General features: G+C 52.5%; 13 protein-coding genes across 13 annotated transcripts; 6 read left to right on the top strand and 7 right to left on the bottom strand.

The window, feature by feature from the left end:
- Nucleotides 1-742: 742 nt before the first annotated feature.
- Nucleotides 743-1,668, top strand: CONPUDRAFT_75625 (uncharacterized protein; the record flags this gene model as incomplete). Its single annotated transcript, XM_007773703.1, has 4 exons — nt 743-893; nt 953-1,216; nt 1,287-1,478; nt 1,541-1,668. The coding sequence occupies 4 exons, from the start codon at nt 743-745 to the stop codon at nt 1,666-1,668; spliced, it is 735 nt and encodes a 244-aa protein (XP_007771893.1).
- Nucleotides 1,669-2,074: 406 nt separating this feature from the next.
- On the top strand, nt 2,075-4,970 carry CONPUDRAFT_128819 (P-loop containing nucleoside triphosphate hydrolase protein). The gene is made up of 10 exons (XM_007773971.1): nt 2,075-2,222; nt 2,281-2,394; nt 2,475-2,533; nt 2,617-2,738; nt 2,791-3,749; nt 3,803-4,028; nt 4,081-4,203; nt 4,254-4,495; nt 4,549-4,667; nt 4,725-4,970. The coding sequence occupies exons 1-10, from the start codon at nt 2,130-2,132 to the stop codon at nt 4,870-4,872; spliced, it is 2,205 nt and encodes a 734-aa protein (XP_007772161.1). The 5' UTR covers nt 2,075-2,129; the 3' UTR covers nt 4,873-4,970.
- Nucleotides 4,971-5,081: 111 nt separating this feature from the next.
- Nucleotides 5,082-6,317, top strand: CONPUDRAFT_128816 (proteasome endopeptidase complex beta subunit). The gene is made up of 6 exons (XM_007773970.1): nt 5,082-5,146; nt 5,208-5,305; nt 5,356-5,432; nt 5,495-5,771; nt 5,841-6,042; nt 6,128-6,317. Exons 1-6 carry the CDS (start codon nt 5,114-5,116, stop codon nt 6,239-6,241), a joined length of 801 nt encoding a protein of 266 aa, XP_007772160.1. The 5' UTR covers nt 5,082-5,113; the 3' UTR covers nt 6,242-6,317.
- Nucleotides 6,318-6,777: 460 nt separating this feature from the next.
- Nucleotides 6,778-9,093, bottom strand: CONPUDRAFT_75623 (uncharacterized protein; the record flags this gene model as incomplete). Its single annotated transcript, XM_007773702.1, has 6 exons — nt 6,778-7,891; nt 7,982-7,997; nt 8,138-8,410; nt 8,496-8,573; nt 8,650-8,875; nt 8,947-9,093. The coding sequence occupies 6 exons, from the start codon at nt 9,091-9,093 to the stop codon at nt 6,778-6,780; spliced, it is 1,854 nt and encodes a 617-aa protein (XP_007771892.1).
- Nucleotides 9,094-9,672: 579 nt separating this feature from the next.
- On the bottom strand, nt 9,673-10,441 carry CONPUDRAFT_35023 (Redoxin; the record flags this gene model as incomplete). Its single annotated transcript, XM_007773547.2, has 5 exons — nt 9,673-9,780; nt 9,834-9,928; nt 10,007-10,041; nt 10,121-10,254; nt 10,343-10,441. Coding segments are annotated over 5 exons (471 nt in total), but the record flags the coding sequence as incomplete, so codon positions are not given.
- A 1,512-nt stretch (nt 10,442-11,953) lies between these two features.
- On the bottom strand, nt 11,954-12,742 carry CONPUDRAFT_157021 (uncharacterized protein; the record flags this gene model as incomplete). The annotated part of the gene is made up of 1 exon (XM_007773969.1): nt 11,954-12,742. The coding sequence occupies one exon, from the start codon at nt 12,740-12,742 to the stop codon at nt 11,954-11,956; it is 789 nt and encodes a 262-aa protein (XP_007772159.1).
- A 2,031-nt stretch (nt 12,743-14,773) lies between these two features.
- CONPUDRAFT_109102 (MRG-domain-containing protein) lies at nt 14,774-16,499 on the bottom strand. The gene is made up of 7 exons (XM_007773968.1): nt 16,289-16,499; nt 15,982-16,195; nt 15,803-15,901; nt 15,647-15,732; nt 15,306-15,517; nt 15,124-15,208; nt 14,774-15,067 (listed from the first exon to the last, which is right to left on the bottom strand). Exons 1-7 carry the CDS (start codon nt 16,447-16,449, stop codon nt 14,983-14,985), a joined length of 942 nt encoding a protein of 313 aa, XP_007772158.1. The 5' UTR covers nt 16,450-16,499; the 3' UTR covers nt 14,774-14,982.
- Nucleotides 16,500-17,347: 848 nt separating this feature from the next.
- CONPUDRAFT_75619 (kinase-like protein) lies at nt 17,348-18,643 on the bottom strand (the record flags this gene model as incomplete). Its single annotated transcript, XM_007773701.1, has 4 exons — nt 17,348-17,718; nt 17,788-18,019; nt 18,224-18,501; nt 18,583-18,643. The coding sequence occupies 4 exons, from the start codon at nt 18,641-18,643 to the stop codon at nt 17,348-17,350; spliced, it is 942 nt and encodes a 313-aa protein (XP_007771891.1).
- Nucleotides 18,644-19,149: 506 nt separating this feature from the next.
- CONPUDRAFT_139003 (uncharacterized protein) lies at nt 19,150-19,702 on the top strand. The gene is made up of 2 exons (XM_007773967.1): nt 19,150-19,487; nt 19,539-19,702. Exon 1 carries the CDS (start codon nt 19,252-19,254, stop codon nt 19,483-19,485), a length of 234 nt encoding a protein of 77 aa, XP_007772157.1. The 5' UTR covers nt 19,150-19,251; the 3' UTR covers nt 19,486-19,487; nt 19,539-19,702.
- Nucleotides 19,703-19,764: 62 nt separating this feature from the next.
- On the bottom strand, nt 19,765-21,277 carry CONPUDRAFT_128805 (mago nashi). The gene is made up of 9 exons (XM_007773966.1): nt 21,214-21,277; nt 21,158-21,163; nt 20,988-21,103; nt 20,862-20,925; nt 20,723-20,810; nt 20,575-20,664; nt 20,350-20,519; nt 20,198-20,286; nt 19,765-20,145 (listed from the first exon to the last, which is right to left on the bottom strand). Exons 1-7 carry the CDS (start codon nt 21,246-21,248, stop codon nt 20,469-20,471), a joined length of 450 nt encoding a protein of 149 aa, XP_007772156.1. The 5' UTR covers nt 21,249-21,277; the 3' UTR covers nt 19,765-20,145; nt 20,198-20,286; nt 20,350-20,468.
- Nucleotides 21,278-21,414: 137 nt separating this feature from the next.
- Nucleotides 21,415-22,225, top strand: CONPUDRAFT_92181 (ribosomal protein S10; the record flags this gene model as incomplete). The annotated part of the gene is made up of 2 exons (XM_007773965.1): nt 21,415-21,494; nt 21,556-22,225. 2 exons carry the CDS (start codon nt 21,415-21,417, stop codon nt 22,223-22,225), a joined length of 750 nt encoding a protein of 249 aa, XP_007772155.1.
- A 198-nt stretch (nt 22,226-22,423) lies between these two features.
- CONPUDRAFT_62163 (uncharacterized protein) lies at nt 22,424-22,883 on the bottom strand (the record flags this gene model as incomplete). Its single annotated transcript, XM_007773627.1, has 4 exons — nt 22,424-22,500; nt 22,552-22,620; nt 22,673-22,743; nt 22,804-22,883. The coding sequence occupies 4 exons, from the start codon at nt 22,881-22,883 to the stop codon at nt 22,424-22,426; spliced, it is 297 nt and encodes a 98-aa protein (XP_007771817.1).
- A 280-nt stretch (nt 22,884-23,163) lies between these two features.
- Nucleotides 23,164-23,901, top strand: CONPUDRAFT_109089 (DUF339-domain-containing protein). Its single transcript, XM_007773964.1, has 2 exons — nt 23,164-23,517; nt 23,626-23,901. The coding sequence occupies exons 1-2, from the start codon at nt 23,185-23,187 to the stop codon at nt 23,773-23,775; spliced, it is 483 nt and encodes a 160-aa protein (XP_007772154.1). The 5' UTR covers nt 23,164-23,184; the 3' UTR covers nt 23,776-23,901.
- Nucleotides 23,902-24,212: the final 311 nt, after the last annotated feature.

The raw sequence follows: 24,212 nt of genomic DNA, 5'->3' as shown, positions 1-24,212 counted from the left end.
AGAATAATGTAATATTTGGTGCTCGAGGCCCTTACGCAAACTTCCATTGGACCACCGCTAATATGAGTGCGCTACTTGACATGGACTTAAAGGCAGACAAGGTCTCGCGTCGTCACCGAATAACCTAAGTCACTAGGTTGGGACCACCGTCTTATTGTGTCACCATCGCAGAAACATCGGCAGGAACTTCCCAGATGCGCTGAAATGCTACAAATAGTGCTTAATGTTGAGCGTTTAGATCCTGAATTCGGAGTCTCGTGAAAGTGTTCCACTTGGTGTCTAATTCTGACATTCGAGTTCATTGTTTCACCTATGGATGCACAGTAAGACACAGCCTGAGCTCGGTTACCATTGATCGAGATTGATGATTGGTTGCAGGGACCCGATATCTGTGCTCTTGTACCGCACGAGAACTCTACCGTCAATATTACTTCCGGAAGAAGAACAAGCGTACTACTACGCCCCGATCCTACCGTCACGTTTAGAAAAGGCTATATCTTTTGTTTCCGCAAAGATGATATAGGGCGGCCAGAGGATCCTATGACACGCACAAGAAGGTTGCATAAAACACAGGAAACGTCACTGAGTAACCTCATGAATACGTGGGGAAGGGAGCTAAACTATTGATGTGGTACAGCAAAAGCCGAAATTCGAACGTGCTTTCCTTGTTTTGTTTCTATTGCACCTCCCGGAAACATACTTATAATTCGCTAGTCTCAGCACGGATGCAACATCACTTGCCATGGATTCTGCAGTGACAGTGGATGACCGCAGTCCTCTGATTAGTTATTCCGGCAGCACGGCATGGGCACAAGGAGGCGCTTCCCCAGAGTATCACAACACCACTTCAGGCTCGTATCACTATGGAGACACCGCTACATTCACATTTACAGGTAAATGGCAGCCCACTTCAAGAGTGTCGAAGTTAACAACTTTCAAAACTCTGCATTAGGTACATGGGTGGCGGTGTATGGCACCGTCGGATGGGTGTCAGTCAATGGTCTACCTACGACGACGTTTACTCTTGATGGGAACGAGTCGATCAATTTCCAAGGTCCCAACGCGACCCTCGCGCAATACCGGTATCAGATGTATTCGTCTAGCATTTTGAACGGCGCGGAACACACGTTAGTAATCAACAACACGAGTCCAACCCAGGCTCCATCTCAAATATGGCTCGACTTTATCGAGTACATGCCATTAATGCCCCAGCAAGGTAATTTCGCTCTATATATTCACTCAAACGGGTCTGGCAGTGGTCTCATGAACATGGTTTTTTTTTTCAGCCTCCTCAGTGTCATGCACGCAGACCTCGTCACCACAGATTTCCACAACCATTAACAAACACCATGGTACATCAACGGCAGCACTCGCAGGGGGTATAGCGAGCGGCGTGGGTGGCGCCATAATACTCATTCTCTCGTGCCTGCTATTTCTTCAACGATATCGAAAGAAGCGCGAGAAACAGCAGATTGAAGGTAGGATATATCTTTCCTTGGCTTTAAGCACCCTTGTTCTGAGTTTGAATGCAAAAAATTAGAGCATACCCCACGACCTTATCGACAAGTTGAGGAGGAACCTCAGCGACTCGGGCCCGGGCATGCTCAGATCAATGCGGCCGAACCACCTCCTTACAATCTTGAGGATGCTGTCCTGGATATAAGCTAGTTATTCATGCTATCAATATCAGGCGCTAAGTCCTCTTCGGAAAATACGCTCGGAGGCGTCGATCCGAAATTTGATATGCATATGCCTGCTTACTCGGAAGACTTGCCACATTAAAGCACAGACCAAAATTGATTGTAGGACATTTACTGTTATACACATAATTTTTTAGAAGTTAAAAAAGGCAGAAAATGTATCCCGTATAATACCTGATTGGAAGTAAACTTGCTTTAAAACAAACAGATCGCGGACGTGCCATTTTGTGCCTATTTTGTGCTTGGTGTAACGCGCCGACGCGCTTGGAGAAGCAAGTCACGTGCATGTAAGCAAGGTCCACGTGCGTCGGGCAAGATGTCGACCTCGGGGCTTGTCATTTTCGGCCAAGGTTGCAGCGTATCTCTTTTCTCGCTCCCACTCCCTTCACCACTTTCCTTTCTCTGGCAGATTTCTCTTGAGGGGACAGCATGTCGAAGGGAAACGGGTCTCTCAATGCCAAAGAGCCTCTCTATGGCTTCTTGCCACGAAAAGTAACGGCAGTCCAGGCCCAATCGGCTCTGGTGAGCACACTTGACATGATTCTGTAAAGCTGCTGCGAACCTCACTTTTCTGTGCTAGGAACATGACATAAACCCTTTCACGAAGCAGCCGCACTCGGCCCAGTACAAGAAGATCTTGGAGGCGCGCAAGAAGTTGCCGGTGTACGCTCAGATGACAGATTTCTTCAAAATGGTGCGTCTCTCTGCCTCCTCTTCCCCCGAGGTTCTAGGCGCCATACGTGGCGGTATACTAACCGGATCATTCGTTGGTAGTTTACCGACAACCAGGTCATCGTCATGGTCGGCGAAACCGGCTCAGGCAAGACGACACAGTAAGTTGGCGTCTGGGGCAGATTTCCGTTTGTTTCAGGTTTGAACAGTGACTTACAGACGGGTCTCTTCTTTTACTCGATAGAATACCACAGTTCGTCGCGTACTCGGATCTTCCACATACGAGGGGCAAGATGGTTGCGTGCACCCAGCCACGACGTGTGGCTGCGATGTCGGTGGCCAAGCGTGTAGCTGACGAAATGGATGGTGTGTAGGCTATGTGGTAGAAGCTTGGTCGTGTACTGATTGGCCGCTTTAGTGCAACTCGGTCGTCAAGTCGGATACTCGATACGTTTCGAAGATATGACGGAGCCAGGGACCACCTTCCTCAAGTACATGACTGACGGTATGCTGCTCCGCGAAGCCATGAACGACCCAGACCTCTCGCGGTACTCCACCATCATCCTTGACGAAGCCCATGAACGCACACTCGCTACCGATATCCTCATGGGGTTGCTCAAGGCCCTTGTGCAGCGGCGCTCTGATCTCAAGCTCATCGTCATGTCCGCGACGCTCGACGCGCTCAAGTTCCAGAAGTACTTTGGTATTCGCGGAAATGAGCCCGCGCCCCTATTCAAGGTTCCCGGCCGGACACACCCCGTTGAGGTGTTCTACACGCAGGAGCCGGAACCGGACTACGTCGAGGCGGCGATTCGGACGGTGCTGATGATCCACCGCGCGGAGGACCCCGGAGATATATTGCTGTTCCTCACGGGTGAAGAGGAGATTGAGGATGCGTGCAAGAAGATCAAGCTCGAGGCGGACGACCTGGTCAACCAAGATCCGGACTCGGTCGGCCCGCTCGTGTGTGTGCCGCTGTATTCGTCGCTGCCGCCTGCGCAACAGCAGCGCATCTTCGATCCGCCGCCATCTCCGCGCTCTGGAAGTGGTCCGCCGGGGAGGAAGGTGGTGGTGTCGACGAACATTGCGGAGACGTCGCTGACGATCGACGGTATCGTGTACGTCGTTGACCCGGGCTTCTCGAAGCAGAAGGTGTACAACCCTCGTATCCGTGTCGAGTCGTTGCTTGTCAGCCCGATATCGAAAGCGTCGGCTCAGCAGCGTGCTGGGCGAGCTGGACGGACGCGACCAGGGAAATGCTTCCGGTTATACACGGAGAAGGACTTCATGAAGGAGCTGGAGGAGCAGACACACCCGGAGATTCTGAGGAGTAATTTGGCTAATACGGTGTTGGAACTGATGAAGGCGGGCGTCAAGGTCCGTGCCTCATGTTCAACTTTGGATCTTTGAGCGCTAACAGCCTTATGTAGGATCTTGTTCGGTTTGATTATGTCGACGCTCCCGCCCCTGAGACGCTGATGCGAGCTCTGGAGCTTCTCAACTACATTGCTGCTCTGGACGACGAAGGAAACATCACTGCACTAGGCAGCATCATTGCGGAATTCCCTCTGGACCCGCAGCTCGCCAAGATGCTCATCGTCAGCCCCGAGTTCAAGTGCAGTAACGAGATATTGACGCTCACTGCCATGCTGTCTGGTATGTGGTATTCACGCATTGCGCTCTATATCTCGGCTAACGTCTCGGTCAGTACCAAATGTATTCGTTCGGCCGAATAACCAGCGCAAGGAAGCAGATGCCGCGAAGGCCCTTCTCAGCATTCCTGAAGGCGATCACCTTACCCTGATCAACATCTACAACAGCTACAAGCAAAGTGAGTGCCTGCTATTTGACCTTGACAGTATCGTTGATCGCTTGCTGCAGATGAGTGGGACAAGAACTGGACCTGGACAAACTACCTGTCGGCGCGTGCGCTGATGCAGGCAGACAACGTTCGCGAGCAGCTGAAGCGGACGATGGAGCGGTACGAGATCGATCTGGTGACGATCCAAGACCCGAAGAAGCTGTACCTCGCCGTGCGCCAGGCACTGTGCAACGGGTTCTTTATGCAGGTTGCGCATAAGGAGGGCGAGAAGGGCGGCTATATGACGCTGAAAGATAACCAGGTGCGTGCCGCTGATCGGTATGTCACGGGCAAAGATCTTATGGGCATTCTTAGGTGGTTAATCTTCATCCGTCGTGCGGAATGGAGACGCAGCCCGAATGGGTGATCTTCAACGAGTTCGTGCTCACGACGAGGCCGTACATCCGGACCGTGACCGAAGTGCGCGCAGAATGGTGGGCAGCCTTTTGTATCCGTCGAATGATTGACCACTGATGACATTCATTCACCAGGTTGCTTGAGTACGCGCCTTCATACTTTGATCTCAAGTCGTTCCCAGACGGCGAGGCGAAACGTGCACTGCAACGCGCGTACAATAAAAAGGCGGGCAAGCGGGGCAACGATGACTCTGGCCCGATCAAGAAGAAGAAAAAGATTTGAGGGATGGGTGTACTTTGAGAAGCTAGATCTTGTTTGCTACGTTAGGCTTGCTTCATGTAGATGTGTCTCCTGGCCTAATTGATTTTTTGAGCCCTTTCCTTCGAGGCCATTGAGGCAGCTCTCCGAATAGGGGTAGAACCCGGTATAGGCGATGACATAAGCGAAAGGCGTCGCGTCCCCTTGGATTGCAGGTGAGCTTGCGCGTCCAGGATACGCACGACATTTGGTACTCTTGACCACCATGGACCACTTTCCAACAAACTGGGGACGCCCAGTGAGTATTTGATGCATGGAACTTGCCATGGATCTGGCTTGATGTTCACGATGTTCTCTAGCGACATGAAGGCTTCGACGCGTATGCGACCTATCCGATTCACGAGCGACCCTACAATGGTCCCAAGGATGCGTTTGCAGCGGGTGTTCAACGCACCCAGTACGTGTTCGCTACAATGACTCATATACATGGCCCTCATCTCGTCATAGACAGCCCATCGTCACTGGAACCAGTGTACTCGCGATCAAGTACAAGGACGGCATTATGATGGCAGCTGACAACCTCGGTGCGTCACCTCTCTTCGATCACTCCTTTTGCGCACTTGCTGATATTTCTTACAATCGCTAGCATCCTACGGCTCCCTCGCGCGCTTCAAGGACGTGCAGCGTCTCCACAGTGTCGGCTCGTACACCGTCATCGGCGCGGGCGGGGACATGTCCGACTTCCAGTACATCCAGAAACTGCTCGATGACCTCATCACGGACGAGTTCACCGCGCAGGATGGGCACGAGCTCGGCCCGGTCGAGATCCACGAGTACATGTCGCAGGTCATGTACGCGCGCCGGTCGAAAATGAACCCGCTGTGGAACTCGCTGCTTATTGGTGGGTTCAAGGACGGGAAGAGGTGTGTGTTTTACTTTGCTGGGTTTCGGAAGATGGAACGCTGATGTGTATTCGCTTCGATTTTGAATAGGTTCTTGTCCTATGTCGATCTGCTGGGCACTACGTACACCGCATCGACGCTCGCCACGGGCTATGGCGCATACATCGCGCAGCCTCTGCTGCGCAAGGCGGTAGAAGGCAAGGAGGACACTCTCACGGAGGAGGAGGCTCGGAAGATCTTGGAGGATAGCATGCGGGTTCTCTTCTACCGTGATGCGCGGAGTATAAACAAGGTATGTCGCATCGTCTATCAGAATACGAGTTTTTCTGTTAGTTTCATGTGATCAAACGCTTACATATGTCGTCGTCTTTGTTTAGTTCCAAATTTCCACTGTGACAAGCAACGGCGTGTGGATCTCGGACTCGATTCATTTGGACACCGCATGGTCATTCGCGGAGGGCATCAGGGGATATGGCTCCCAGACGCAGTAGTAGCATAGCAATGATGTACAAATTATACTCTTCCTTTCGTCGCTCCAGCTTCTATTCTCATGATCAAACCCCCCTCCTGTGTGATAGTGCCGACGGAAATGACTTTTTGTCGCAGAGCTGCGCACTTTTGTACAGCCTTGGCATCAAGCACAGTTTCATCTTTCCAGACCGCCGACGCTAGAGCTCCGAAGCAAAGTGCAGCATTATACAGCAATGCTCCATCGCGAACAAACGATAGTGGCTACTACATTAAACGGGGTACCAATTTGCGTGCGTATCTACATGAGTTGTCGTGAGCTGTGAGAACAATACAGGGTGCGGGTGTGCTCGTAAGTATGTGCGGTGAAAGCAAGAACAAAAGCGAACGAAGAGCGTATATGAGAGTCTGAGCACGATAAAGCGATCTAGTAAACAGTCCTGTGCCTTTTGAGCGATGAATGCGCTCTAATAACCAAGTGAACAATAATGAACAGACGTGTTGAAGGAATGGAGTCGTTGGCGCGCCCTCCCGCTTCCCTCCCCACGCACCCCGCGAACTATGACGATGGGCGGTCATGGATGTCATCGGGATACTGGCCCGGGTCGTCGGGGTACGGCGGCGGGACCTCGTAGAGGCCCGGGTGCGCCCCGCCCCCGTCCTGGTGCTGGAAGTAGATGGGCTCCGGCTCGTCGGGCTCGTTCGCGTACTCGTACACGGGGTAGCGGTAGCGGTGCCCGTGGTGGTACTGCCACTGCGGCTGGGGTATGCGGCCCTCGCGCAGGGACGAGAAGGAGCGGAAGCCGCCGCCCATCTGGAGGTGCATGTCGCCCATGGAGCGGGAGGGGTGCAGCTGGCGCAGCGGGGCTTGGGAGTAGGTCTGGGGTGGGTTCTGGGGTTGCTGGGGCCGTTGTTGGTGGGTACGGTGGCCGTCCATGTGGCGTTGGTGTCGGAGGTACGCGGATTGGGGGTGGGCGGCGGCGGCGCCGAGGGCGGGCGAGGAGCGTTGTTGGCGCGGACGCTTGTCTACAGGATATGTGAACGCCTGTTCTGGCTGCCGCGGTGCGCTCTGCGAGCGATGTGGTGGGCTTTGAGGCCGCTGATGTCGTCGCCGTTGACGGGAGGGTGCGCGAATTGGACTTCGATCGGGAGAAGAAGCGATGCTTATAGGCGAGGTTGGCCGCCGCTCGTGCGAGGGCAAGTACGGCGTGATGCGCGAGTTTGACTGCGGCGACTCGACAACAAACGAGTTGTTTCGCTGCGAGATATCGAACACGATAGGTGACACAGTGAGGCGCGGCAGTTCAGGAGGGTTGGGTGGTCGCGGGATATACGTTGGAAACGGATGTGGTTCAGCATCGAAGCGCTCCTTTCTGTGTCGGCGCAAAACACACCCGAGACGCCCAAGGCCGCACAGGAACATGATGCCAACGACGGGGACGACGACGGCGATGATGATGATGTCGGTCCGGCTGAGGCCCGAATGACCGCTGCTGGTTTGGGTAGTTGCAGAGTCGGTAGAGCCTGTCACCGATGGGACGCGCATACGCTGCTTGGCAGACCCTGGATTGGATGCTGTGTATGCTGTAGAGGCCTGTGGGACGCCCGCTGAGTTGGCGTCTGGGCCTCCAACAAAGTGGACGAGCGGGGTCGTCAGACCCAGAGTCCCAGTCCTAGGCAGCACACGATCATCATCAGTCTATGGCTGTCACGACCAAAAGAAAAGACGAAAAGAGGAGATGCGGCGCGAGCGCAGTACTCACGAGTCAATGACGGTGGCTGAGATAAAGCACCGAAGAGCGTGCGTGGGCAGATGCGAGAACGTGAGTAATACCGAATCAAGAAAGAAGAGGGATAAGCGTCGTGCCGAAGAGCATGGACAGTCAACTGCGAGTTCGAGGGAATGAGAAAACACGCACCAAGGACGCGCGTATTTTGGGACCCTTGATTAATATACCTTAGCACGTTATCCGGGCGCGGAACCGGGAGGAGGAGAGGACCTGGGGCGCCGAGGGCAGCAAGGAGGATGCTGTATGGCGGCGACCCTTGGGAGACGGAGATGTCCCATGGCTCCCCGAGCTGGACTGTGAGATCTGACGATATATTTGGACCCGAGGCAATTCCCGATGGTCTGCTCCTCCCGCTCAGCCTGTCAGTCACAGTACCACTGCCCATGCACGTCGGGTCCCCTTCTGCACCGATCCGGAGTCAGCATATCCGTATGGTCATTGAGTGCAATGCAGCGAAGCACGCAGAGATAACGCAACAGGCACGCACGCGAGACAGTAAACACTCTATCAAGCACTCCACCTGGACGGCCCTCGGAATCGACCATGCCCAGCACGAGCTGCGAGCCTATAATTGTGCAGCGTCAGGCCGGGAGGAACGGTGATCCCGATTGTGATAAATGGAAAAGGAGGACTCTACGTACCTGGCTGATAATTGACCACCCAGTGGGGCGAGTGCGCGGCAGGGTCTATCCAAGTGCGGCTTGATGTCCCACCTGGCTCAAACACGAACAGCGAGTAAGGTGGTACACCGAGTGCCGATGGATCATCGCTGTTGTTGTTGGAGGCCCCTGGCGTTGGCACTGGCAACGGGCTGATGGAAAGTTCGATCTCTTGACACTCAGTGAGTAAACCGCTTGTTCGCAACGACTGCAAAAGCAAACCAGAACAAACGGCCGAATGAAGTGGGAAAAATGAACTGCGGTACAATGTTGACGTACCGTGTTCGTGAAATCCCATGCAAAGGCACGCTCCGACGACGCCGATACATGGCATGGCATGATAGAGAACATAACGTGAAGAAGGAAAACGTGCACGATGGCAAGCCGGCCCAGCGGAAATCTCGTGCAGCAACAAGGCACGGCCATGGCTGCCTAGAGAGGCGAAAAACGAAAGGTCCAGCCTCCTGCGTCCAGCGCGATGACGAGAATGCTCAAGGGACAAGGAGACAATAATGAGAGAGGCGCCCGCGCAACTGCTCTATCGAGAGGAAAGAGAAGGGTCTTCGAACAAAGATCCTCTGGTTTTACGTCTCCCAGTAGCATTGCATTCATTGACCCTGGATCACCCCGCGGGAAGGGGAATGTAGCATTCACCAATCATCACTGGGCTTGCTAGCACAGTCAGCGGGACATCTGCGTGGACAACATAGCCTTGATAGCAACTTGATCAACCTGAGCTCATGCGACTGGTCGGGGGGGATCATCACCTACCTGTGCATTTGGAGTCCCACAAGTCCATGGCCGCAACTCACGACTGGTGGAACAGGCCGAAATTTCAATCTCCTCAGCACATAGAGGACACAGCCCCGACATGTGCTCCTGCCAACAAGCCGCCGGCTCCCTGCCATCATGTCAAAGTGACGTTCATTAACTACGTAACGTACACATCTAAGTATTCGATAACTTCCAATTTCGCCAAGTGCCACTGATGCAACCCATTCACTCCTACAGTTGAACGTAGATGCTATCTGCAGAGGTTGTGGTGACCTGGGTGGGATCGTCCTGGACGGCGATGAAGTCGACGTTACCATCGTTCGCAATGATCGCGTAGCGCTTGCGGGACATCAATATCCCGATCTTATCAGACGTGACACGATCTAACTCACCTTTGCGCGGGGCGCACCAAGCAAACCGGTGCCGTCGAAGAGCAGCCCAAGGGATGAGGTGAACTCGCCAGTGTCGTCAGCGATGAACCGGACGCCTAATTTCATCAAGGAAGTAAGAATAGATAAACGGTGTTATCATCGCAGAGCCGGCAGCTATTTCAAGAAGCACGCACCGGTTCCTTGGGGAGCCAGTTTCGCCTTCCATGCCCTGACGATGAGATGGGGCATCAGCACCGGAAACACCGGATAATCTGAATCAGAGACCAGATCACGGTCCTAAGACTTACTGGGTGACGAAGGCGTCGTTCACGGCCACGACGTAGATGTTCTTCACTCCCTTGGCCTTGAACTTGTCAAAGTCGGCGATGTACTGTGGCACCTGCGATGAGCAAGGAGGCGTGAAGGCACCAGGGACGCCAAGCTAAAAGCACGCATATATCCATATTAAAGAACACGAAACACGGGAATCAGCGGGCGACATAGGAATCGGAACTGGGAGTGGGACTAACGATGATGTTTTTGCCGGAGAGGTCGAGGGGTGCGCCTTTCTCCGGGTTCTCCTCCTTGACGGGCTTGTTGGCGGGGATGGGCTCGCCCGCTGTGATCTGTGCTGTGCTGAGCAAGCCTACTGCGGCAGAGTGTGCAGCCTTTGCAGCTCCTGTGACGATGGAGGCCATGATGGTAGTGCTTTACAAATTATCTGTTCGGTGAGAGATGGGATAGAGCGTGAAGAATCCCCACTAAGCGTTAAATCGCTGCACGGATGGCTGACGTCACTCCCATATGGCGAATGTTGGATCAGGTGATCGTCCTTGTATGTCCTTTGAGGAAACAAAAGACGCGAACTTCGTCAGATCGAGCGTAAGATCACATACTGCCCGGGATTGGCCTGAAAGCCGATAAGAAAGAACAACCTAATCACCCACGGTACTCAACTACTCGGAAATTTCTCGTTCGGATAGCTAACGAAAGTAGTACATCCACCCGACATGCAGCACCCGAGTGCAGATATGGCAGCATGCAGGCATGTTGATAACATCATTTCGGTTTTAAGTATTTTTGGATAAATAAAACACGGCCTCCCGAAGGTTCGCGGCTTTGAAGGAAGCTGACATATCTCACGACTAGTTTCAGGGCGGCGTAGTCTGAAAGTTAAAACACCCTAGATTACGACATTGAAGGCAAAAACACTCCCTCGAGTCGGTTAACCCAGGTGGCCCCAGGTGGGCGCCTGCGCTGCGTGATGGCCACGGCGTTCAATCATCGCCGATATTTTGTCTCCGTGAGGCGTATTCCAGTCCAAGCAACGCAATGTTCATGTTCACATTAACACTGCTGCTATAAGTAGATGCCGAAAATCTCGCGGGTAGAGACGCCGACGGACATGACGGACATAGACACGGTATGAAGTGACCATCTGCGAATCAGGCAAATTGAACGAGCAGCATCGCTACAGGGACAAATCACAAAGAGCTGTGGTCCATGGTGTCAGATGAAGTTGATGAAGTAGGCTCCCGACAATACAGGCACGCCCACCCGGCCAAGAGGTGGGTGTCGCGTGCGACGCAGCGAGTTTCATGATTGCATACCGTGACGTACAAATTAAAATTTCGAAATCTAACGACGACACGTCATGATTGTGAGCGAGATCCGAAGAGAATTACAGCATGAAGATCAATGTTCTCTTGCTGTGGAGAAGCGATCATCGCGCAGAGAAAGGCAAAGATGGATGAGGATCGTGGTTGGATAGCGGTCAAAGAAGCCAGTGGGGCGAATCACGGCGAGAAACTAGTAGCCGGTGATTAAGGAAAGAACGCCGGCTGTTGTGGTCCACATCCATGTGTTTTCGTACAGCGCAGCAAGCATGATGGCGAGAGCAAACTTCTCACCTTTATCAAGAATATGTTCATGCAGGAACACACCGCAGAAAATAAATAAATAAATACTTGAAAGTCGATACATACAGCAATCCAGCAACAAAGCACATGTCCCAGAGAAGAGCTCGTCCTGGTTTACCCACTTTCCCTGAGGTGGGCTTGTGGGTGTCAACCTAAAAAAGCACATCTAGGGAGCTTCAATACCTTGAAAAGATGCCTCGCTCACGCATGCGCGCTCGGGGCCTAGTGACTGGCGAACGTCAGAGCATTCATGTCGGCAAAGTTCCCAGACGCATCGAAGCGGAACACGCTCGATCCAGAAGATAAAGAAGGCAAGATAGTAGCAAAGTCTTCGTCCGAGCTGGTATTATCGGCGTCACAGATTTGCGCCGTCGTCGCCGTCGAGCAGGAGGAAGAAGGTGTAGAGGTGGGTGTATCCGCATCAGCTTGGAGATTCAGATCAGGTGGAGGTGAGGAACAGCGACGAGTGACGGAGAGGAAGTAATGCGTCGCCTCTTGCCGGAGAGGCGAGGGATTTTTAGGTCGGGAGGATCGGCCCAAAGAAGAGGGTGGGGTACGCTTGCGGCGACGTTTTCGACGACGCGTATGATCATGAAGAGCCTGAGAGTCTTTCTCTAGTATGAAAGCTGAGAGTAGAATGTTGAGGTAGGCCAAGTCGGCTCCTGCCATGCATATGTAGTCCTGGTCAATGGTGAAGCAAGAGGTATCCGGGGACACGGGAGTGGAGGCTCCGTTTGGGAGCCCAAGACTTGTCGGAGAGCACGGCAGAGGCACGAGTGAGCAGCGGCCAAGTGTTCCGTCATGGATGAGCGCGGGCGGTGGGAGCTTGAGAGTAAGGTTTTTGTGATCTACTCCAAAGGACGAGTAGCCGCATTCGGCATCGAGGTACACTTGGGTGGCGAAGTGGGTTGTGCCTTTATTCCGGTGATCGCGTTCACGGCGCTTGAGGCAGGAATTGACGAGCATGAAGAGACCTATCAAGGCGTCGATGACACGATGGAAAAGCGACATGACTCGTGACGACGGTGTAACGTAGGGGTAAATTGGAGGCGGTGAAGACGTCGATGAAGCGAAGTGAGGCGTAAGAATGGGCTTATGACAGATGAAATAGGCTTATACTGAGTAGACCGGTCGTGTTACGAATGAGTCTCAACAGCACGGTCGACATCAGGACGGCGAGTTGGAGGCTGACGCGCGACATAGTTGGAAATTGACATACTTTTGCACTCCGACTTCAGTTTCTCCTTTTCGATGACCCTAAGACCAGCTGTAGGGTTGGTATCCCCCGAGATGTTAAGTACTTACACTCCAATGAAGGGGTGGTAAAGTTGTCGATCTTCGAGAATGGTCTCCGTGGATGGTGTCGAGTCTCGACCCGGCCGCCATCCACCGCCGGAAGGGGCCGCGGGAAGCTAAAGTTAGAATTCTGTCGGTCTGGATGCACAGGCTCAGCCAAGGTAATACCGAATGATAAGATAGAATTTGATACCCTCATTGTAGTCGGTAAGGCCTGCATTTCGTAGAATAATTGTCCGAGGATCGTTGAGTTCATGATGTCAAGCGGAAAGGTGTCCGAATAGCATTGTGGCTATGCCTGCGAAGCGGTTGTTCAAGTTCACACGATATTTAGTCGCGCCACCCACTGTAGTCGCCCTCTGACGACAGAAAATAACAGGAGTGATAACGTCCTTGGTCACTAGAATGACAACCGTTCTTCTCTGATGCGACGTGATTCACTCATGCTTCTCTTCAAAAAGATCCCTTTTACCACTTATGGAACCTGAGAGCGATGAAGCGCATTTCTCACTGTGCCCCACTTTTCCTGTAAGGAGGCGGTTGAGGCCCTCATTTATCTCAGGCTGTGGCTGCGACTCCGAAGCAATTTGTTGGTAAGGTCGCGCAGTCAGTTCTGAAATACTGTTAGAATTTGCTGATAAGGGATAGGTCAAGAATAACACCGTTATCCAGCGGCTGTCTTTTGCGTCTTTCTTTGAGGTAAAAGTCGAAATAAGAGAGCGAGTGCGGCGATGAGGGCAACGCCGTCGACTGCATCTCCAGTGCCTCCTGCAAGCGCTGCCTTTGACGTGGGTTCTGATGGCTGACTTGAAGCCTTCGATATTGAGAGTGTCTGAGAGGACGAAGAGGTGCTAGTGGCTGATGTCGTTGTTCAATGCTGCTGTTTGAAAAGCATGTTGGATTATTACCATGAGTAAACAATCAAGTAGGCGACAAAACAAAAAGTGAAATGGGAAGTACTACACCAAAGTGAGTACTACGTGCTCGCATTCGAATGTTAAGTGCCTGCGAGATGCATGTCTAGTTTTTGTTGCGAGCAGCGGATTAGAAGTCTGGTCCCAATCAAAAGCTGGTGGCAGATCATGGAATTTTCATGAGCAAAAAAAACAATGCATCGTTTACTTTTCCAACCCTTCCGGCCCATTCTATAGCGCAGGGAAGCTGTTGTTGATCGTTGATTACGGCTGTACGATGAAACATTGGATGGTGAGACAGAACCTCGACACTGTCATTGTCAGCAGTACATCAAATCCTATGAGGTTACGAGTCCATCCTCTCTCCATCTAGTAAAATACTCACCAGAAGGCTGTTTTTTGCATTCCTCCTTGCAATGGAGCCGAAAGAGCGAAGTAAAGACAGTGAGCACAGGGCTCAAAACGATGCTTACTCTAGTTGTGATGAACGTGATTGACATAGAACGTGATGGCGAGGGACTATAATATAGATAGAAGAACTGATCTCACCGATACATTGGCACGAGAACTGGCGATGAGCAATAGGTTAATACACCTTACCCCAAATGTAATGGATGCTCAGCAGCTTGATGAACGCGTTGCCCCTGCTAACATCGTATAAAGGTCGGAGGAGATGGCCAGGTTCCGGAACTAGTGGGGTTTCTTTCATAAACGCTAGGATCTGTGGGCAGCAGGCTGTCCGATTATTGTAAGCTTCGCTGTAGCGGGTGGTCTGGTTATTGGTAGATAATTGGATATGGCAGATAATTTGATAGGCGAGAAGTTGTACGTGAATAGGGCTTGCTAGGTTCATGTTCGTCGTAATGCTTTCGGCGCAGCCCGGTGGTTCTCAAGCTCATCATTGGTCATTACCACTGAGAGCGCAGGATGGTGTAACGCAGGATCACGTTGTCCGAATATGAATCTGGTTGATTATACAAAAGCATAAGATAACAGCAACATAGAACCATGCAAACGTATGCGGTTAGCGCATATATAGTGCTATGCGCGCGAAATATTCTGATACTGCAGACTCGAGCTCTGGTACTCGGTGAGGAAGAGTTTTTCGCGAGCGCTTGCCATAAAGCTGGTATTTTATCAATTTCAGTCGCCCAAGTCGAAAGGGATGAGTATAAGGCGTACTTCAGCAGCTCATTGACATAATCTCGCACGAGCCCTACCGACTCGCCGTCCATGGTCGAGTTGGCGACCATCTGTGGCATAGCGACTACGGGAATGAAAGGCGGAATGCATGTCAGTGATGCACAGCATTTCAGGATAGACACCTTCCCTAGCTAGGGAAGAAAAGCCTGAGTAAAACGCACCCAGCATGCGAAGAAGATGCTCTGCGCCGTATATTGCGCTCATGTCCTTCTCCTGGCCGACGGTAACCTTGGGTCCTGTGACATACTTCTTTCGGATTTCTGCGTACTGCGGCCGTTCAAATCGGTACAGCAGGTTAGCGCCCAAAGAGCGGTCGAAGTAAACTTGAAGCCCGGAGCAGATGGTTGGAAGGACAAGGTCAGGTTCGCGGAGGCTGCGAAGGGCGGTTAGGCTCGAGATCTGTGACAGATGTGCAGAGGAAGAGTGAAGGGGTGAAGCCATGAGAGTGGATAGGGAAAGAAGGCAAGGGTGAAGGGAACGATGAGACAGGTCAGACACGAACGGGGTGTTTTTGCCCTGCGCGGCGACATATTCTTTAAACAGCTGTAGCACCTCGACGACGTTTGGAGTTCTAGGAAGCGTTACAAGCTGTATACATTGAATATAGAATGGGCACAATCAATGAATGGTCAATGCGACGAGCATGTGCTGTGCGCACCTGGCTGTTTTTCGTGATAGCTTCCCAATCATCGACGAGCACGACCTTGAGTATCTCGGGTACAGTGAGTTTCATCTCTGGCTTTTTGTGCGAGTCATCCTGTCAACATCATATCGCATACGTGCGTTCTAGGGTTAGCGAAACGGTGGACCGTGGCACGTAGGGTGAACAGGACTCACGTCGTCTCTCGCGCGCTTAGTGCCGCGTCCACCGTCCTTTCGTCCTCCCCGCCCCGACACGCCATCTTTGTGTCCCGTGTGCACACTCTTGTTCTTCGTTCCCGTGCCAGAGCCAGAGGCCGCCGCAGATGCCTGTGCCATGAGCGCCTTTTGCAACTGGACGTTGGAGTCATTGAACTTCATGAGCCGGTCCATTGGCACCCATTCATCCCATCTGCGAGTTCGAATCGCGTACTTCAGTACACATACCAGAGATTATGTCACGGAAGAGTGGGATAGAGGGTGATTAAAAGGGTGAGAGACGCACGTCTGTTTCCAGCCCTTGTAGTGCACAAAGAAGTGGGGGCCACTGAAGCCTGTTAGCGTATTCGTCTCGTCCCATTCTTCCGTCTTGAGAATCTTGGCCTCATAGATGAGCGGCCCATGGTAGCACAACACGCGCTCGTTCACCTGGTATGACATAGACATTTTCCCCGGAGACGAGGTTTTGGGTCTACGGTCTCAGAGATGGGGAAACGGGAAAGGAGGCCAGGATTATGTAATTGGCGTTCACGCACGCGTACCTACGCGTGCTTCGACACACGCGACTTACACGCAAACATAACGTCCTGAGACTTGCCGTTTAGTACCGCTAGATTAGGTTGGTCTCACTCAGGGATCAAGCAGTACAATTAATTGCACAACAACAAGAGACAATATGGAGGTGGCATAACACGGGCATATATGTACATAAATTATTGACATGCAGACAATAATACGACAACATAACAATAATCATCAGTCATTTGGTCAGGGCATGAGGCATATGTGATCGGAGGAAAACGAGGAGGTGACGAGGCAATGGGGGCAAGAGATCAGCGAGATGGGTCTTGAATCTCGCCTGGGCAGTATGTGTCCAGAACTTCGGCGGTGAATTACAGAGAAGAGGGGCAAGAGATTAATGAATGAAGAGGCGAGGTGATCAGCTATCCATAATGAAGACGCCCGATAGGTTTTGCGGAGCGGATGGCAGGACATGACAATCAACGCACTGCATGTTCCATGGGGTCGAATAGCCGGCCCCTAGGGCCTGACGATCCCTCCTAGGTTATACGCTCGTAGGCAAGCGTAGACAAGAAGAGCTGAGCGACATCAAGAATAAAATGATGACGCGAAATGACACGCCGGATTGAAAACGGAAGAAAAGTCGCGTGGCGCTCGGCAACATTTCGGCATGCAGTTCATGAGGCCCTTGCATGTCCTAGTGGTAGGCCTATGTACCCAAAAACGTTCAGTAAGCACGAATGATGGGTGAGGCACCAGAAAACTACTTACAGAGATCAAAACAAAGTTCTGGTCCTACACTAACACCACCGGCGCCGCGTGACTACGATCCCAACGCTCTGCGAGCGCAGGCCTCGCAGTACCGCCGTGAGGGCTTCTTTTGAACAAGCGTCCAATCGTACACGTCGTCGTACTCAATCTTGAGCTTTCTTGCTAGGCCACGGAAAAGCTCGCGAAGACCGTCATAGTCAGGAAGGTCCTCGAAGTCCAGGTCGCGAGCATACTTGTAGAAGATCTCGAACTCGACAGGAAGACCAACAGTGAGGACGGAAACGGTCTCCATCTTCTTGTCACGGATGCGATCCCATGTCTCTGCTACAGTGGAGCCCTTAATTTTGCGCCACGGAAGCGTGCCACGGAGGAAGTAGATAAGCATGTATGCAAGGGACTCGAGGTCATCTCTGCGCGAGCACTCTGGGGTACACACGAGGTGTTTGGTCAATCTATGGGGCATCAACATGAGGGAAGCATAATGCAGCTTACCAATGCCGTGGTGTGCATTGAGGGAGGCAAACAGTGAGGTGCCTACCCCATGGTGGTCGTCCTGCTTGTAGGGAATATGTGCGGTCGTCTTAGGGTCACGGAACTTCTTTGCAAGACCAAAATCGATAACGTTGACAAGTGTCTCTGACTTGTCTGTGCCCATGACGAAATTGGCGGGCTTGACATCGCGGTGGACGAAGTCGCGGGAGTGGATGAACTCCAGACGCGAGATCTGTTGAGGGCGACAAGCCAGCAGGTGAGTGATGGGTGACAAGGTTTATCGTGAGAAAAGAAGGCACAGCATGGCGTCGTGCGACTCCGCCCCGACAGCTAACTGGGCGGGTCACGGAACGGAAACAAATGTCGAGGATATTGATATCCTCCGGATGCATAACGAAGGAGCCATAGCCACAGGTATATGGCGAAGTGTACTCACAAGCTGGTCTGCGAGGAGGAGAACGGTCTTGATAGAAAAGTGGCGGTTGCACATCTTGAAGAGGTCTTCAAGCGAGGGTCCGAGAAGATCGATCACCATAACGTTGTAATCCCCTTGCTTCCCCGACCACATGATCCATGGCACACCAGGTCCTCCCATCAACGTCTTGTAAATCCGCGATTCCTGCTTCAGAGGCGAGTTTCGAGACGACAGCGCGGGCTCGATCTTTATGGCCACCTCCTTCCCTGCTATGGTATGTACGCCAAGGAAGACGCTCCCTAATTCGCGAGAGGGAAGAGGTTCAGAGAAGGAACGCGAGACGAGGGGAGAAGGAGAGAAAAAATAGAGAGGGGACTGACCGCAACCACCCATAGCTATCTCCTCCTCGAGCCTATACTTTCCTCCGAATGTGTACTCCATCGCGATTCAAGTAGAGAAACGTTAGGGACGTGTTGGTTCGTGCTGTTCGTGAGTCTTGGGGGTCTTGAGGAATCGTCCGTGACGCGAGCGGGACGCAGTGGGGCGTTATGTCCCGGAGCGAGGCGAGGCGACCGAAGCGAGGAAGAAAGGGAAAGTAGGCCAAGAGGCGCTTGCTTTTGTGGGTCTGTGGGGACTGGTTCATGTTTCGTGCTCACATTACGTAATGCGGATATAACCGGCCAGGGTCATTTTGGGGGTCACCGCCAGGTCTCGCTAAGGTGTCACGGGGGACTCTGGACGCGTCTTTAGCGCGTCGCAAGGTGCCCCTTTGGGTTCCTCTCCGGCACGCATCCGGTGTGGTGAGACTGCCAGTCTGATATGCTCAATCCGCTCCTCGGGCATTCCGTTTCTGGTCGTTGGGAGGACGGGGAATGGAGTTTGTGTGCAGTCAGAACGTCATGGTTTCACACATACAGGCTGCATATGGGTCCTTGTGGAACGTATATCAGCTCGCGAACGAACGGTGGACGGTCCTCATTCCTCGCCAGACGCCTTGCCTCACACTTTACATCCGGCCCCTGTCGCGGCCGTGCAGCCTGCACTAGCCCATGATGGACACCATGCACAGCGAGGCGGACCAAGGCCACAACCTCTACCATATTCGTGACCGCGTGGTCAGAATGAAGGCGCACCTTCGCTACGTGCAGGGGCTTTGCTCGCTTCATACCCAACCTTCGGATCCGTTCATTTCAGAACTGGATGGATGGCTCGACGCCGTCAAGTCGTGCGTGCAGATCTTAGAGGACCGTCACTCCAGCAGGTCGTTCGTGTTTGCAATGTAGCGGTAAGTCTCCCCTTGCGTTTGCATGATCATCACAGGCTCATCTCCGGTTAGAACCAGATGACTGCTATCCTTATTCGTTGATCTCAGGACTTTTGCTTTTTAGTTGGGCTTAGCGTTAAACGCTATATACCCGGGCAGTGATGACCGGTCGAAAAGCGTTATTTATTCACATAAACACATGTAGCAATACTTACAGTGGGCTATTTCCACACAGCTTGGCTGAAAACCTAGCCCGACCCACCGTGCCTGCTATTTGACGAACTGAACAAGAGTGCAGGGGAAACATAGAGTTCACTCGAATTCGAGCGGCCCGTAGATTGAGGCATGCACCACGAAGGCCGCAAACCATCTGACATTGGCTCAGAAGCCGCGATGAAAGAGAATGAAGTGAACTCTGGAACGGAGTGACTCTGCCACATTGGGACCATCGGCCCATCTAGGAAAGTTCAGTGACTCGCAAAGAATGAATGACCTGGGAGTGGGCTCCTCCTCAGATAGTGACAGGCACAACTAACCGCCGGTATCTCATTTTGTCTCGGAAGTCACAGATAGTTGTAACAGCCTCGAGCTCTGCAAACATGTCCTCTTGTTGGATATTGAAAGCACGAGCACATGTATAATAGTCAAAGGAGGGTGCGCTCGCCACCATACTCAGAAGCTGAACAACTCCGTGAGATTGAGGGTGTCCCCGAGGGGTTCTAATGACATACCACTATAAATAACGCATCGGGTTTTCTTCACGGAGTTAGTAGTTAAGAAGACGTTTTGGTTTCTCATGGTCTCAAAGCATGACAGAAGTCTACATCGACGTCAGCGATGAACAAACGAATGAAGTAATGAGAACTAAACGACCCCTACTCACCTCAAAATCGTCCAAAGGGCGCTATCTTGCGAACAGATCTATCGACACAGGTAGTGCTACTACACAAGCATAAGGGCAAAATTAGCAGCTTCTTCTTTTGGTGCGGGACGCCGTATTCGTTATATGGGCTTGATCTTGAAGTGAAGAGAGATGAGCGAAAAGATGAAGCACTATGCACATGCGGTATATCAGCAATACTGAAGCCTAATAATTCAGGCGACGTACTCTCAGGTCCTGGACAAGATAGTAGAAGACACGCAGGCCCTCGGGATCCTCGCTGTCCTGAATATCGACCAGAGAACCGATTTTGGCAGTCTAGGGCGGCGTCAATATAAGAGACCCAACCTCTGAAGACCCAAACGGCGGAACCCACCTCAAACGCTATGTGATCATTACCAATGCGGATTTCAAGCTCTTGCTTGCCGACAATGTTCTTCTTAGGCCAGTTGGTGTCGTCTTCCCTAAAGCACCGTCAATAAGCGCCGATGAAACCAAAAGGATGACACGCGTACTTGATGATCTCGCTCGACTCAACGATGCGCTTGAGCTCCTTGATAACGAGAGGGCCAATCCACACTACATTGATTGGAGCTAGAGTCAGCAGAGAATGTATGCTGTGAACGACAGACGCGACACACTTTCTTTGCGGATCAAGCTGTCATTCCGGTAGTTCGAGTTGTTCGCGTAGCGAAGACGGCCATGCGAGTACTCAAACTCGAGAAATTCGTGGCCATGCTTGCCCGAGTGGCCGGTGCTATACGGGAGGTTGAGGGTTATATAAATTGCAAGGTGAAGAAACTTCGCGCACTAGAATCTGGAGAGCCGTGAGCAGGCGCATGAGTGAGCAGGCTGAATAAAACATACCTGAGATAGAAGGGGTCGTTGTCGTAGTTGGCCATGGTATGAGTACTGGTGTTTGGTGGTGAACGGGGTTCGACGTCGAGGAAGGCGGTTGAACGCTCGCGCAAGTGCCCTGTTCGGCATTTGCCGGATGCTCGCCCGTGACACGCAAATTGGACCCGCACCAAAATGTTCCTCTGACTTCTCCTCGCGTCCAAGTTCCCAATGCTCTCCTCTCTCCTGCGGGCTCGCGGCACGGTGCGGAATGTTGCACGTCGGATACGATGGAACAGCACCCAGATACCGTAAGCATATTCTTCCTCAAAATGGAGGGATACACGTCTGACATGTCATTCATATTCACAGTGCCGCTACAGGTGCTAGCTCGTCTAGTGTGACGCCCTCCGAACCTCCTGTCAGCATTCAGACCGAGCGCGAATACTCGGAAGCAGTCATCCACGGACGCAGCCTCTATCCTCCCTACCAGCATCCCAAGACCGACGGTGTACCCGTCGCGACACTGCACGTGCGCGGGCACCAACCTCGTCTGCTCGAGCTCTTCCTCCACTTCGCGGGACATGCCGCCTCCGCGCTCGGCATCCCATGCTCGCGCCCAGCGAGCTTACCTACGCAGCGCTCGCTCTGGACCGTCCCCACGAGTCCGTTCATTTACAAGAAGTCCCAGGAGAACTTTGAGCGGCGCGTGCACAAGCGCGCGATCAAGATGTGGGACGCGGACCCTGAGGTTGTCGACCGCTGGGTGAGGTATATCCAGCACCATGCCATGCCAGGTGTGGGTATGCGGATTACGCGCTGGGAGCGCATGCCGGTGGGCGTTGGAAAGCTTATGGACGCCGCGGCGAGTGCGCAGATTCGGCCGAGTGCGAAGGTGCAGGCACTGGCGGACCAAATTGTGCAGCAGGAGATGATTGCGGACAGGGCTGCGCAGACGGAGACACAGGTGGAGGCGCCGAAGGCGGAGAGCGTTCCCAAGCCATCAACACCTCAAGAGACACAGAGCTCCCCCAAGTCATAGCTATAGATGGTTTACTCAGTACGCGCATCCATTATAATGCTGGCATAATACATATTACACTGCGCTACGGCGTGAGTGTGACACTGCATTTCGCGTTCAGTGGTAATGAGACTTGTGTTACAAGCAAAGATACGGGGACAGCTTTGCGAAGGATACAAGACATAGAAGGGGTATCGAGGTAAAAAGTGGAGGATATGTTCACTTGTCGACCTGCTTCTCGACATATTGACGGATCAAGTTCATAATGTCGCGCTTGACTGCCAGCGGTACGGAGTCTTGTTTACACTCCGTTAGAGCCCATATGGGTTATCACCAGAAACACTCACTAAGGCCCTGGGGTCCAAGTTCTTCAAGAATTGTCTGGAAGGAAGGCTGCTCAAGTGTTCGTGCACGCTCTGTTTCGGCAGTATTAATATTCGGTCAGATGGTATGCAACTTGGTGCAGACCTTTGGCCTGGTCATGTAGTTCGTCAATCCATCCGCTGTCGTTAAGCTTTGACGACATCACAGTCATAATGCTGGTTGTTGAGGTCGGGACATTAGTAGCTATACCGGGTCAGCCTTGAATAGCGGCATACCGATCCCATTCTCCACTCTCGATGAACCTCTTGTGGACCTGAGAGTAGGACGCGTTGGCATTGGCGTCTGCCTTACCCATCTTCGGCATGTATACAGCCAAGAGAAGGGCCGCTAAGGAGACACCAAGCGAGAACTTTGTGCCAGTTTTGGGCCCCGCTCGAGTACGAAGCACAGACTGAGGGGGGAGTGAAGATTGACGAATACTATATCGTCTAGGACACGCTAGATCGACGAATGCATGGCAGTTGAAACACAGGGACTAATACCGTATACTGACGCGCGGCCGCGGATTCCGGAACGCGTATGACGGTAGACTCGAGAAAATCGGAATTACCCCTCTTTCTCCCGACCGCCTCCTGCAACGCTTTGAACATTTAAACATGCTCTCTCTACCACGTACCATCTCGCGCACAGTCCGCCCCCAACTCAGGGCTTTTTCGGCATGTCGTGTCGCGCGTCAGGACCCCTGGCCGCTCCCGCATACACCCCAGCATATCGCTGCAACGGCCACTAAAGAACCTGACCCGGACACCATAGACCTAGTGCCGTTCCCGCCGCTGATGCGTGATGGAGAGGGGACAGAGAAGATGCGCGCACGCTTGGTGTATCAGAGCCGGAAGCGGGGGACGCTCGAGAGCGATTTGCTGCTGAGCACGTTCGCGAGGGATTATTTGAAAGAGATGTCGGCTGAGGACATGCGGGAGTATGACAAGGTCTGTTTTGCTTGTCTACTTTTCCTTCTCTGCGTCCCCTTACCGCCCCCGATGATGCATTGTCCCCTCCCTGTGGTTTGTATGAGCGTGCTGACTGAACTATCATAGCTGCTCGACGAGCCTGATTGGGACATATATTACTGGGCTACGTACGGGAGGGAGCCTCCGGCTAAGTGGGCAGACTCCCGGATACTCGCGAAGCTACGAGAGCACGCAAAAAACGAAGGCAAGGAGACACGGAGTATGCCTTCACTCTGACATTTCTGGTTTTGATATTAGACAGCGAATAGAGTCACCTACACGCGAAAGGATTTACACCCCTATTCGATGTTCTCTTGGCAGTATGTGGAATATATGGAAAGAGGACAACGCTGTCGTTACGCGCACATCGAATATTGCCCTCATGGATCCGAACGCTGGAAGCAACTTCTCCATGCGAGGCCCTTGGTCTTCAGAGCAGGTTTTCGTAATCATTCTTTCTACTGCATCAATCCAACATGCCAATGCGGCCGAGTAAGCAGCTGAAATAATCGCGATTGTGATGGCTTTGAATGGAACATCGAAAACAAAAACAGGCTAAGCCGAATGCGCGAACCGCAGATTGTGTTGCGCTGACGGCATGAAATCAGGGTGAACCGTCGCTCGGTGGGGTCGTCACTTTGATTCACCTGATTCACCTACAAACGACTAGCGAG

This window comes from Coniophora puteana (assembly GCF_000271625.1).
Source record: "Coniophora puteana RWD-64-598 SS2 unplaced genomic scaffold CONPUscaffold_11, whole genome shotgun sequence".
Taxonomy (NCBI): domain Eukaryota; kingdom Fungi; phylum Basidiomycota; class Agaricomycetes; order Boletales; family Coniophoraceae; genus Coniophora; species Coniophora puteana.
This window is presented reverse-complemented; position numbering and strand designations above follow the sequence as displayed.